The sequence below is a fragment of the Dendrobates tinctorius genome, unplaced genomic scaffold (assembly GCF_039654945.1).
Source record: "Dendrobates tinctorius isolate UK_male_01 unplaced genomic scaffold, ASM3965494v1 ptg000126l, whole genome shotgun sequence".
Taxonomy (NCBI): Eukaryota; Metazoa; Chordata; class Amphibia; order Anura; family Dendrobatidae; genus Dendrobates; species Dendrobates tinctorius.
In genome coordinates, this window is record NW_027361794.1 from 16,378,774 (window position 1) to 16,393,457 (window position 14,684).

The 14,684-nt window shown below is 44.0% G+C and overlaps 1 protein-coding gene across 1 annotated transcript in view; it reads left to right on the top strand.

The window, feature by feature from the left end:
- LOC141047332 (uncharacterized) overlaps positions 1–8,473 on the top strand; it is a 31,552-nt gene extending 23,079 nt beyond the window's left edge. Inside the window, exon 9 of the mRNA XM_073542395.1 lies at positions 1,400–8,473. Within this exon, the coding sequence (XP_073398496.1) occupies positions 1,400–2,253 (854 nt within the window). The 3' untranslated portion in view covers positions 2,254–8,473. The remainder of the gene's footprint in view (positions 1–1,399) is intronic.
- Positions 8,474–14,684: the final 6,211 nt, after the last annotated feature.

The following is a 14,684-nucleotide window of genomic DNA, read 5'->3' on the forward strand; positions in this document are numbered from 1 at the left end:
GCTCCAGTGGGACCTATCCTAGAATTCCTACAGTCGGGGTTGCAACTTGGGTTAGCCACTAACACCCACAAAGTCCAAGTCTCAGCTCTGGGGGCTCTATATAACTGCAACCTAGCAGCCAATAGGTGGGTGTCCTGGTTCATAAAGTTCTGTGGCAGGTTGAGGCCGGTCATTATCCCAAAGATACCACCCTGGGACCTAAATCTAGTCTTAGAGGCTTTAACCAAAGATCCCTTTGAACCATTACAAGAGCTGTCACCAAAACTACTCACACTTAAAACTGTATTACTGGTAGCCTTAACATCTGCCCGTAGAGTGAGCAACCTACAAGCTCTATCTATATGCCCTCCATATACGCAGATCTTGGATGACCAAGTGGTTCTAAGACTAGACCCGGCCTACCTCCCCAAGGTGGTCCAAAAGTTTCATTGGACTCAGGAGATCTCCTTGCCATCTTTCTGTAATAATCCTAGAAACCCTGGGGAGCAAAAGTTCCATACATTGGATGTGAGGAGAGCCATATCGGAGTATATGTCAATAACTAGTCAGTGGAGGAAAGATCAGTCCCTTTTTGCAGCCTTTCAGGATAGTAGAAAAAGGTACAGGGTAGCTAAGAGTACCATTGTCAGATGGATCAGGGAGGCCATTATGTTATCCTACTCTGCAAGTGGCTCTCCAGTTCCAGAAGGCATCAAGGCTCACTCCACCAGAGCCGTGGCTACCTCCTGGGCAGAGAAGGCTGAGGTATCGATTGAACAGATTTGTAAAGCCGCTACTTGGTCCTCACCTTCAACCTTTTTTAGGAATAACCGACTTGATCTATCTTCCGCTACTGACCTAACCTTTGGAAGAAGGGTGCTGCAAGCGGTGGTCCCTCCCTAAGGTGTCTTATTCTACAAAAGTCTCTCATCTGTGCTGTCATGGGAGACGGGAAAACACCAAGGTTATTTACCGGTAGCCGGTTTTTCCGGAGCCCATGACGGCACCCTTATATTCCCCCCCTTATCACTCCTTTGGTGTGCAGTATAGTTTGGTGCTTTTTTTTAGTTAGATATAATGTGGTGATAGTTTTACCATGTGTACTAACCCGGGGGGGCCTCTCACACTCTGTAAACCAACTGAAGCGAGGGAGAGGTACCGCCCCTTTTATCTTCAGTAGGGTGCCTGACCTGGCTGGGCGGATCCCCTCTCTCGTGTGCCATCATGGGCTCCGGAAAAAACAGCTACTGGTAAGTAACCTTGGAGTTTCTATTAGACTGTGAGCTGTCATGTTCTTCATGAATGATTCAATATTTTTAAATAACTTGCCATTTTTATGGACAGTTTAAGTAGAAATGTTTAAAAATATAAATTGCAAGGATATTTTATTTGAAAAAATAATTGTTTTTATTATTGGCAGATGACTGTAACAGGAGATCGAAGAGACAGCTGACATCTTCAATTTTTAAATCAGATGATCCAAAGATCTTACAGAATACAATTGAAGTGAATGCAATTACCCCAGATATAACATCATCCCTTGACTGTAAAGATGTATCATCTGATCCATTGAAACAGGTCATGTCTTTTGATTCTTTACCGGCTATTAAGGAAAATCAAAGTCACAAAATAAGCATTAAAACAAAAATTGCTCCTAAAGCAAAGAAGCCATTTTCACTTTCAGAATGTGGAAATCGATTTCCCCTTGAAAAGTCTTTTTTTAAACATCAAAAAATTCTCACAGCAGAGAATAGATTTTCTTGTTCCAAGTGTGGGAAATGTTTTAATCAGAAATCAAATTTTATCAGACATCAAAGAATGCACACAGGTGAGAAGCCTTTTTCATGTTCAGAATGTGGGAAATGTTTTAAATGGAAAACAAATCTTGATATCCACCAGAGAACCCATAGAGGGGAGAAGGCTTTTTCATGTTCAGAGTGTGGGAAATGTTTTACAGAGAAATCAAGTCTTATCAAACATCAGAGAACTCACACAGGGGAGAAGCCATTTTCATGTTCAGAATGTGGCAAATGTTTTGCAGAGAAATCAAGTCTTATCAAACATCAGAGAACTCACACAGGGGAGAAGCCTTATTCATGTTCAGAATGTGGGAAATATTTTAGCCGGAAGTGGATTCTTGTTAGACATCAAAGAAATCATACAGGGGAGAGGCTTTTTTCATGTTCAGAGTGTGGGAAATGTTTTAACCAAAAATCAGATCTTGATAGCCACCAGAGAACCGACACAGGGGAGAAGCCTTTTTCATGTTCATAATGTGGAAACTGTTTTACACAGAAATCAAGTCTTCTCAAACATCAGAGGACTCACACAGGGGAGAAGCCATTTTCATGTTCAGAATGTGGGAAATGTTTTATACAGAAATCAAATCTTACCGCACATCAGAAAATTCACATTAAGGTTAAACTCGTTTAGAGTGAGGGCAATTTTTTTAACTTAAAATCACATGTTGTTAGACACCAGAGCAATCACACAAAGGAGAAGCCTTTTTCATGTTCAGAATATGGGAAATGTTTTAACCAGAAAGCACATCTTGATAGCCACTGGAGAACCCACAAAGGGAAGAACGCCACAACTACACCCAACACATTAGAAAGGACCCAGCTGCAGCAACTAAAAACACCAATTTCCCCCTAGCTTCCTAATAGGCCATTGAGGTGTTTCTAATACCTCCTGAGGAACCAGAGAGGGGGCTGCATGACACTGTCAACAAGAGGAAAGGAAAGTGTGAAGTAGGATGCGAAAACTCTATCTGAAAAACTGAAAGACATTCATATAGGGCAAAGAAATCAAGCTAAGGAGAACCAAAAATAAAATGAACAAGTATAACCTCCTAGAAACCTAACAGTGGCAGGAGGAAAAGGTGCTGGGGGATCTAAAAGACTCATTACAAGAATACACGTGGATTTTACCAAGCAAGGTAAACCCCTTAGATGAAGTAGAGAAGTGACTCAGAGTCACACTTTAACTTCTGAATATTTTTTTAGGAACGTGGATCCTAAAGCTGGATCATGTGATGTGGCCTTATAAGTGACTAATAGAGGGGTGACAATACATTGGGATCACATCTCTCTTTTTATGCACCTTAACCCCTTAACCCCCAAGGGTGGTTTGCACGTTCATGACCGGGCCAATTTTTGCAATTCTGACCACTGTCCCTTTATGAGGTAATAAATCTGAAACGCTTCCATGGATCCTGGTGATTCTGACATTGTTTTCTCGTGACATATTGTACTTCATGTTAGTGGTAAAATTTCATTCAAATAACTTGCGTTTATTTGTGAAAAAAACGGAAATTTGGCAAAAATTTTTAAAATTTCGCAATTTTCCATCTTTGAATTGCTATGCCCTTAAATCACAGAGATACAGCACAAAAAAAACTTAATAAGTAACATTTCCCACATGTTTACTTTACATCAGCACAATTTTGGAACCAACATTTTTTTTGTTAGGAAGTTCTAAGGGTTAAAAGTTGACCAGCGATTTCTCATTTTTGCAACACCATTTTATTTTTAGGGACCACATCACATTTGAAGCCACTTTGAGGGGTCTACATGATAGAAAATACCCAAAAGTGACACCATTCTAAAAACTGCACCCCTTAAGGTGCTCAAAACCAGATTCAAGAAGTTTATTAACTCTTCATGTGTGTCACAGGAATTTTTTGAATATTTAAAAAAAAAATGAACCTTTATCTTTTTTTCACAAAAAAAAATACTTCAGGTTCAATTTTTTTATTTTACCAAGGGTAACAGGAGAAATTGGACTGCAAAAGTTATTGTGCAGTTTGTCCTGAGTATGCTGATACCTGATATGTGGGGGGAACCACTGTTTCGGCGCATGGCAGTGCTCAGAAGGGAAGGAGCGCTGTTTGACTTTTTCAATGCAAAATTGGCTGGAATTCAGATCGGACGCCATGTCACGTTTGGAGAGCCCCTGATGTACCTAAACAGTGTAAACCTCCCACAAGTGACCCCATTTTGGAAACTAGACCCCCCAAGGAACTTATCTAGATGTGTAATGAGCACTCTGAACCCCCCAGTGCTTCGCAGAAGTTTATAACGCCCGGGCGTGAAAATAAAAAAATTGTATTTTTTCCACAAACATGATCTTTTAGTCACCAATTTTTTTATTTTCCCAAGGGTACCAGAAGAAATTGGACCGCAAAAGTTGTTGTCCAATTTGTCCTGAGTACGCTGATACCCCATATGTGGGAGAAAACTACTGTATGGGCACAAGTCGGGGCTCGGAAGGGAAGTAGTGACGTTTTGGAATGCAGACTTTGATGGAATGGTCTGCGGGTGTCATGTGCGTTTGGAGAGCCTCTGATGTACCTAAACTATTGAAACTCCCCACAAGTGACCCCATTTTGGAAACTAACCCCCCCACCGGAACTTATCTAGATGTGTGGTGAGCACTTTGAACCCCCAAGTGCTTCACAGAAGTTTATAACGCCTGGGCGTGAAAATAAAAAAATCATTTTTTCCCACAAAAATGATATTTTTGCCCCAATTTTTTATTTTCCTAAGGGTAACAGGAGAAATTGTCCCCAAAAGTTGTTTTGCAATTTGTCCTGAGTAGGCTGATACCCCATATGTGGGGGTAAAACACTGTTTGGGTGCATGGCAGAGCTTGGAAGGGAAGGAGCACCATTTGACTCTTTCAATGCAGAATTGGCTGGAATTGAGATCAGACGCCATGTTGCATTTGGAGATTACCTGATGTGCCCAAACAGTGGAAACCCCCAATTCTAACTCCAACCCTAACCCCAACACACCCCTAACCCTAATCTCAGCCCTAACCCTAGCCCTAATGGGAAAATGGAAATAAATATTTTTTTATTTTATTATTTTTCCCTAACTAAGGGGGTGATAACGGGGGGTTTGATTTACTATTTATGGCGGTTTTTATGTTTGGCGGCTGTCATACGCTAAAAGACGCTTTTTATTGTAAAAATACTTTTGGCATCACCACATTTTGAGAGCTATAACTTTTCCGTATTTTGACCCACCAAGTCATGTGAGGTCTTATTTTTTGTGGGACGAGTTGACGTTTTTATTGGTATCATTTTCGGGCACGTGACATCTTTTGATAGCTTTTTATTCCGATTTTTGGGACGCAGAATGAACAAAAACCAGCGTTTCATGAATTTCTTTTGAGGGGCTGCGTTTACACTGTTCCGCGTGCAGTAAAATTGATAAAGCGGTTTTATTCTTCGGGTCAGTACGGTTACAGCGATACCTCATTTAGGTCGTTTATGTTTTGTCGGTTTTATGCAATGAAAACAATTTTATATAAAAAATAATTATTTTTGCATCGCTTTATTCTGTGAGCTATAACTTTTTTATATTTTTGCTGATGGTGCTCGTTCTTGGCGGGACAAGATGACGTTTTCAGCGGTACCATGGATATTTATATCAGTCTCTTTGATCGCGCGTTATTGCACTTTTTGTTCGGCGGTATAATAATAAAACATTATTTTTTGCTTCGTTTTTTATTTTTTAAGGGGTTCGCTAAAGGGGTTAACTAATGGGACAGTTTTATAGGGCGGGTCGTTACGGACACGGCGATACCAAATATGTGTACTTTTATTGTTTTTTTTTTTTATTTCAAAAAAATGAATTTATTAGGGAATATTTTTTTATTTATTTAGCTTTTTTTTTAATTTTTTTTTATTTTTACACTTCTTTTTATTTTTTAAACTTTATTACATTGTCCCACGGAGGACATAACTGTCATGTGACAGATCGCTGATCTGTCACATCACAGATCACTGCGCTTTGCAGGCACTGAGGAAGCCTGCTCCCTGCAGGCCCCCGAAGGTCCCCGTCGCCATCTTGGATTCGGGGACCTGCAGGGATGGAGCCCCCTGCAGCAGCGCTGCACATTGCGCTGCTGTGGGGGGCTCAGGGAGGCACGGAGGGAGCCCCCTCCCTGCCGATGCTTCCCTTTAACCCCTGGTACACTGCGATCGTGTTTGATCGCGGTGTGCAAGGGGTTAACATGTCGGGGGCGGTCCGTGACCGCCCCTGATACATTGTGTCAGGTGTCAGCTGTGATAATCATCTGACACCCGTCCGCGATCAGCGGCGCTCACCACGTGGGCGCCGCTGATCGCTGTGACGTACTATCCCGTCCCTGGGAATTAAGTCCCAGGGCACCTGGACGGGATAGTACATCACATGGTAGAAAGGGGTTAAAGTCTTGCTTGCTTTTGCGGCTGCTCATTGACATTGAGAACTGTTGCTCTCTTTACTTGTAATCAGAATACTGAAGTCCTTCTGTTCTGTAGTCCTGAGTATGCTTCCATTTAATGTATATGCAGCAGTAGGATTACTCTGACCTAGGTACATTACTCTACATTTATCAGTATTTAATCTCTTTTGCCAAGTGTTTGCCCATTCAGGCACCCTATTAAGATCATTTTGCAATATTGTACTGTCCAGGTCAGTTTTTAATAACCTGCATACAGTCATGGCCAAAAGTTTTGAGAATGACACAAATATTATATTTTCACATGATCTGCTGGCCTCTGGTTTTTATGTGTGTTTGTCAGATGTTTTTATCACATACAGAAATATAATTGCAATCATATTATGAGTAACAAAAGGTTATATTGACAGTTAGAATGAGTTAATGCAGCAAGTCAATATTTGCAGTGTTGACCCTTCTTCTTCAGGACCTCAGCAATTCTCCCTGGCATGCTCTCAATCAACTTCTGGATCAAATCCTGACTGATAGCACTCCATTCTTGCAAAATCAATGCTTTTATTTTGTCTGAATTTGAAGGTTTTTGTTTGTCCACCCGTCTCTTGATGATTGACCACAAGTTCTCAATGGGATTAAGATCTGGGGAGTTTCCAGGCCATGGTCCCAAAATCGCTATGTTTTGTTCCCTGAGCCATTTAGTTATCACCTTTGCTTTATGGCAAGGTGCTCCATCGTGTTGAAAAAGGCATTGTTGATCGCCAAACTGCTCTTGGACGGTTGGGAGAAGTTGCTCTTGGAGGACATTCTGGTACCATTCTTTATTCATGGCTGTGTTTTTAGGCAAGACTGAGAGAGAGCCCATTCCCTTGGCTGAGAAGCAACCCCACACATGAATGGTTTCAGGATGCTTGACAGTTGGCATGAGACAAGACTGGTGGTAGCGCTCACCTGGTCTTCTCCGAATAAGCCGTTTTCCAGATGTCCCAAACAATCGAAAAGGGGATTCATCAGAGAAAATGACTTTACCCCAGTCCTCAGCAGTCCACTCCCTGTACCTCTTGCAGAATATCAGTCTGTCCATGATGTTTTTCCTGGAGAGAAGTGGCTTCTTTGCTGCCCTCCTTGAGACCAGGCCTTGCTCCAAGAGTCTCTGCCTCACAGTGCGTGCAGATGCACTCACACCTGCCTGCTGCCATTCCTGAGCAAGCTCTGCCCTGCTGGTAGCCCGATCCCGCAGCTGAAACACTTTTAAGAGACCGTCCTGGCACTTGCTGGTCTTTCTTGTGCGCCCTGGAGCCTTTTTGGCAACAAGGGAACATCTCTCCTTGAAGTTCTTGATGATGCGATAGATTGTTGACTGAGGTGCAATCTTTCTATCTGCGATACTCTTCCCTGTTAGGACATTTTTGTGCAGTGCAATGATGACTGCACGAGTTTCTTTAGAGATAATCATGGTTAACAGAAGAGAAACAATGATGCCAAGCACCAGCCTCCTTTTAAAGTGTCCAGTGGTGTCATTCTTACATAATCATGACAGATTGATCTCCAGCCCTGTCCTCATCAACACCCACACCTGTGTTAATGGAGCAATCACTGAAACGATGTTAGCTGGTCCTTTTAAGGCAGGGCTGCAATGATGTTGAAATGTGTTTTGGGGGATAAAGTTAATTTTCTAGGCAAATATTGACTTTGCAAGTAATTGCTGTTAAGCTGATCACTCTTTATAACATTCTGGAGTATATGCAAATTGCCATTAGAAAAAATGAAGCAGTAGACTTTGTAAAAATTACTATTTGTGTCATTCTCAAAACTTTTGGCCATGACTGTAGTTTGATGTCGTCAACGAAGACTCTTACCCCTGAGGAAGCTACATTGCTGGGGCGTAACGCGTGGGGTCCGTGACTCTCTCCCTCTTCCCACTTCATATTGAAGGTTTCATTCCTTGTGGTTCTGATGAATAATTTATGTTTAACACTGGGTTCATATTATCCATACAGGCACCTTAGTGTATTTTACATTTAAGTCAAACTGCACTATTGCTTATCTGAGCCTTTGGGGAACCCTTGTTTATTGGTGTTACATTTTTGCTTGCACTTTTGCTATTTTCGGAGTCAGTCTTTTTTACGTTGTTTATTATGACATGGTGATTGTGCTTTGTTATAAAATATATTCCCCTACCTTCTTGTCTGCTTTTAATTGCTGTTATACTCATTCCTATGTATGTTTTGGTATCAATAAAGTATCTTTTTTTTCATTTTTTTGGACATCCCAGCTTATATTGTTTTACTTTTGGTTATTGGTTTATCAACACAGTCTATTGCTGTTGGTGGCCGCCAGACAAGAAGAGATTCCAACTAGAGTAATGTAAGTTTAAAAAATAAATGTTTGTCTATAACAATCAATAAAAAATATGCATAAAAACTTAAAGGGCAAAAAAAACTCCAAAAAATAGGGGGGAGGAAGAAGCACAAGGTTGTTGAAAATGAACAAAATGTGGGACCCGGAGGTGGGAGTAAAAATGAATAAAGTAGGACCACTAGAGCTAGTATCAAATGCACAATTATTAAATATGATACAAAAAGCCGAGAAGGGACAATATGCTGATATAAATTATTAATAGAAGAAATGCTTTATGATGTACACAATCAATTTAATACCAAGTGCAAGATAAAGTGCAATGTGCTGGTACAAAAGTGTTACTAGTGGAGATGTAAGAACAATTCTGTCAGAATTAGAGAGAACTCCTAAGGGGGTGCAGGGGTACAGGTTCAAGGATTTATTCATCAAGCATATGTGCTATATAGTTGAAAACCCCCCCAATGCAAAACCCTACTCCCTAAATGTAGAGGATACTGCCCTTACCCTAATAATTGTATCCCAGGATCAAATACATATGCTCATAAATATAGTGCCATCACCTGGGTAAAAGAAGATATGGGGTCAATTCAGCCATGTGGTGCTGAATGCAGGGTAGGTGATGACAGGTCCCAAAGGTGGTCTGTGCCTCCCCCACACCCGATGGGTGCCGTTTCGCTAATGGCTTTCATTTTGTTCCCTCCTTGTTAGTTCTCTGTTTTTTTTCTTACGATGCGATTCCATGCCTTTTATGCTGGAAATATTGACTTACAAATGGTCACTTCCAGTAGACTTCTTCAAAATGGCAGCCAATGTGGGCTCTGATGCCTTTCTGCTCTGTGTGGTCATTGATTAAGCGATGCACGTGTCTATGACGTTAGTGTGTTTGGTTTACTCAACTCACATGCGCTGCTATGATGGTAGCGGGCGGAAGCAAATAATGGTGCGGGCAGCAATACCCATGCGCTGCTTTAATTGGCAACTGAGATCATCATATAAACAACTAATGGGACAGCACTCGACTGGCATTATCCTGACATTCTATACATTGACCTGCACGTCACCTTTTGGTTCTGGCTATTATAATGGAATGTTTCCGCATGTGTATTGTTTCTATTTCCTCCTTTGTAGACCTGTGTGTATGAAATGGGATTAATTTTATATCTTAGGTAAAGGTAAAACTAGATGTGTATTTCCTGAAGGAAGTACAGATAGTGCTTTGAAATGGTGCCCGGGCTGCCCCTTTAAGAGAGACTTGCCTGCTGCCCCTGCATGACTTTCAACTCAGGATCCGTTTTAACTGGGTGCCTCTCAGGGGCCACTTTGGCCTGTGGGGCCCCACAGGGTCTGATTTGGTGAGTGGGGCCCCTCAGGATCCGATTCAATGGCCTGGGCTCCTCAGGGCTTGAATTGGTGGACGGGATCCCTCAGGGTCCGATTTTGTGGCCGGGGACTCTCAGGGACTGATTTTGTGGGCGGAGCCCCTCTGGGTCCGATTTGGTGGGCGGGGCCCCTCTGGGTCTGATTTGGTGGTCTGGGCCCCTCAGGGTCCGGTTTGGTGGGCAGGGCCCCTCAGAGTCCGATTTGGTGGATGGGGCCACTCTGAGTCCGATTTGGAGGCCGGGGTCGATCAGCCTCCCGATTTGGAGGCCGGGGTCGATCAGCCTCCCGATTTGGAGGCCGGGGTCGATCAGCCTCCCGATTTGGAGGCCGGGGTCGATCAGCCTCCCGATTTGGAGGCCGGGGTCGATCAGCCTCCCGATTTGGAGGCCGGGGTCGATCAGCCTCCCGATTTGGCGCGCCCACCCTTTAAGACTCATTTTGGTGCGCCAGCCCTTTAAGAGCCAGTTTGGCGCACTGGGTTTCTAAATCCACATTGGCGCACATTCTCTCTCAGGGGCATGCATCATGTGATGAATCTAGATTTGCATTTCCGCTTTGGGTTTCGCTTTAAGAGCTGATATTATCAGGCAGAAACTTTGGCCTGGTGGGGTCATGTAAAGTTCGTAGGCGTTGGCATAGTAACTGGTCTGCCTGCGCATATCAATGAGCTTAACTGCTGCAACTGGTCCTCAAATTTGAATCGCCTCACGACTGCCCCATGTATTCCTATGGCAAAATTTTCCCATTGAAATGCATACTACATACATGCTACATATATACTACATTCATACAACATACATACTACATACATACTTCATATATACTACATTCATACAACATACATGCTACATATACTACATTCATACAACATACATACTACATAAATGCTACATATATGCTACAATCATACACCATACATATATACTACATGCATACAACATATACATGCTACATATATACTACATTCATACAACATACATATATACTACATACATGCTTCATATATACTACATTCATACAACATACATACATAGTACATGCTACAGACATACAGCATACATACATACTACATACTGCATACATACTACATACATACATACTGCATACAATACATTCATACAATACATACGGTACATAGACATACAGTACATATAACATAGAGTAGATACTCATCATTACTTGTCACTTTGATCCCCGAAGCCAGTGTCATCTATAAAAAATTAGAAAATAACAAACAAGCGATATACTCCCTGATCTGCAGAAATCCACGAGTGTCCCAAGCCGATTTCCCGTGGAGAACAGCAGCATCAGCTGATGCGACCGCTCTCTAGGGGCTTCAATAATCCAATGACGGGAGGTAGGTATCCTTCCGCACTGTATTCCTCCGCCACTGTAAAAAAATAGTCCCTAGTCTCACTTTATGGCAAAAGCTGCGTGGGAACTTTCTCACACAGCAATGCCAAAAGTGAGACTGGCATGCACATGGCCCCCCCATCCTGGATATACCCCCCTGTGCTGCTGGTACGCACATGGGCCCCCCCATCCCATCCTGGATATGCCCCCCTGTGCTGCTGGCATGCACATGGCCCCCCCATCCTGGATATGCCCCCTGTGCTGCTGGCACACACATGGCCCCCACATCACATCCTGGATATGCCCCCCTGTGCTGCTGGCACGCACATGCCTCCCATCCCATCCTGGATATGCCACCCTGTGCTGCTGGCACGTGCATGGCCCCACCATCCCATCCTGGATATTCCCCCCCTGTGCTGCTGGCACGCACATGGCCCCCCCATCCCATCCTGGATATGCCCCTCTGTGTTGCTGGCACACACATAACCCCCCCCACCCCATCCTGGATATGCCCCCTGTGCTGCTGGCACGCATATGGCCCTCACATGCCATCCTGGATATTGCCCCCCTGTGCTGCTGGCACGCACATGGCCCCCCATCCCATCCTGGATATTGCCCCCCTGTGTTGCTGGCACGCACATGGCCCCCACATCACATCCTGGATGTGCCTCCCTGTGCTGGCACGCACATGGCCCCCCTATCTCATCCTGGATATGCCCCCCTGTGCTTCTGTCATGCACATGGCCCCCCTATCTCATCCAGGATATGCCCCCCTGTGCTTCTGTCATGCACATGGCCCCCCATCCCATCCTGGATATGCCCCCCTGTGCTGCTGGTACGCACATGGCCCCCCAATCCTGGATATGCCCCCTGTGCTGCTGGCACACATATGGCCCCCCCATCCCATCCTGGATATGCTCCCCTGTGCTACTGGCACGCACATGGCCCCCACATCACATCCTAGATATGCCCCCCTGTGCTGCTGGCACACGCCTCCCATCCCATCCTGGATATGCCCCCCTGTGCTGCTGGCACGTGCATGGCCCCACCATCCCATCCTGGATATGCTCCCCTGTGCTGATGGCACGCACATGCCCATCCCATCCTGGATATGCCCCCCCTGTGCTGCTGGCACGCACATGGGCCCCCCATCCCATCCTGGATATGCCCCCCCTGTGCTGCTGGCATGCACATGGCCCCCCCATCCCATCCTGGATATGCCCCTCTATGCTGCTGGCACACACATGATAAAATAACAAGCAGTTAACTCACGTTCTGATGATAACTCCGTGCTCCCAGCTCCCCCACGGCTCTTCCTGTGTCTGTGCTGATATCCAGGAGCTGCTCATACAGGCATTTCATTGTACCTGCAGGACCTTCCGTCACATGACCGCAGTGCTGTACACGGGGAGTCACGTGACCGCAGGTCCTATTGGCACAGACACAGGAAGAGCCAGGGGGGAGCTAGGATCATGGAGCCATCATCAGAAGGTGACTATAGTGATGGGGCAGTGGGGGGAGAGTGCAGGCACATGCAATTTGTGCTGCTCCCCTGTCCACCAACTCGGCGCGGCTTCAGCATCGAGCTGGACAGCGGGTACAGTGAATATTACATGAGCCTAATGAGCGGGAGCATTGACCACCGTCTCTGCAGCCCACAGCCAGCCTGCCCCAGCCCTGTGACACCACGCCAGAGCTGCCCCCCTTCCTCTACAGCACACATTCGGATTATAAGACACCCCCCCCCCACTTTCCCCCAAAATTTGGGGAACAACAGTGCGTCTTATAATCCGAAACATATGGTATTTGTGGATAAGTGTAATCACACATCAAATTGGTTTATCAAGAATATCAGCATTTAGAATAATTTTTTCCAAATAACCTTGAAATTATAAAATTATTATCTTATAATGGTTACATAGATGGGTACTCATCTTCAGGGAAATATATGGCACAAAGCTGATAGAGAATTTATACAGATTATTTGAAATTATTATTTCTCATTTTGGTTTTGATAAATGATAATGTTTTTATATTAAGGGGAAAGGTGTTTTTGGTCCTGATTACATCATCACACTTGATACCTCTTTTTCACACATTTTAATAAAGAATAAATATAGAGAAGGTACAATGGTATAACTATTTTGTAAAATAAGATGAAGTATTAGAAAGTTTTTCCATTACATTAAGAAGGGGATTACATGCAAGGTGACATAACTTGATATTTTGGTAATACAAGGTTATGACAAATATTAAATCATTCAGATAATTGAAATATTAAGGGGCTTGTGTTACTGAGAACATAATGACTTTGCATGTGTCAGGAACATATAACGGCCTTATTTTTCTTTTCATTTTTCATTCTTAATTTTTATTTATATCTCAGTCAAGAAAAACATCAATCTCTATATATAAAACTGAATGTATGTACTGTATGTATGTGTGTATCACCAACCAATCACAAAACATCTTTCATTTCACCAGAGCTGTTCAAAGGAAGCTGAGCTGTAATTGGTTGCTATGAGCAACAGTTTTCCTTGCAACCAATCACTAAGCATCTCTCATTTCACCAGAGCTGGTTAAAAGAAGCTGAGCTGTGATTGGTTGCTATGACCATGTTTTCCTACTTGACAACACCTCAGCAGACACTGACATGGTGGGAGAAATCTAGCATCCCCGGGAACATAACCTCCCAGCCATTGCCAGCCCCCCAGAAAGGAGCAGTGAGTACATGACAGAAATGAATCCCCCCCCTCCCGTGCCTATATACCCATCACATATCCTCCATCTCATAGACACATCTTCCCTCTTAAAGGGATCATTGGTATGGAAGTTAGGGCAAATCCACTCTGTGCTTTGGTACTGACCCCAGGCTTTTCTTAAAGGGATTCCTGGTATGGAAGTCAGGGCAATTGCTTTCAAATGCTCTGGTACTGACCCCAGGCTCTCTTAAAGGGATCTTCTGTATGGAAGTTAGGGCAAATACCTCAGCGCTCTAATTGTCACCCCAGGGTTCTATTAAAGGGATCATTGGTATGCAAGTCAGGGAAAATCCACTCAGGGCTCTGGTTCTGACCCAAGGCCCCTCTTAAAGGGATCCCCAATATGGAAGTGAGGGCAAATCCACTCTGCGCTTTGAAACTGACCCCAGGCCTCTCTTAAAGGGATGGAAGTTAGGACCGTTCCACTCAGTGCTCTGGTTCTGACTCCAGGCTGACGGAATGATGTGGGATATTAAGAATAGTAGTCCGGTGGCTCTGGCTGACGGGATGATGTGGGATATTAGGGGTAGTAGTCCGGTGGCTCTGGCTGACGGGATGATGTGGGATATTAGGGGTAGTAGTCCGGTGGCTCTGGCTAACGGGATGATGTGGGATATTAGGGGT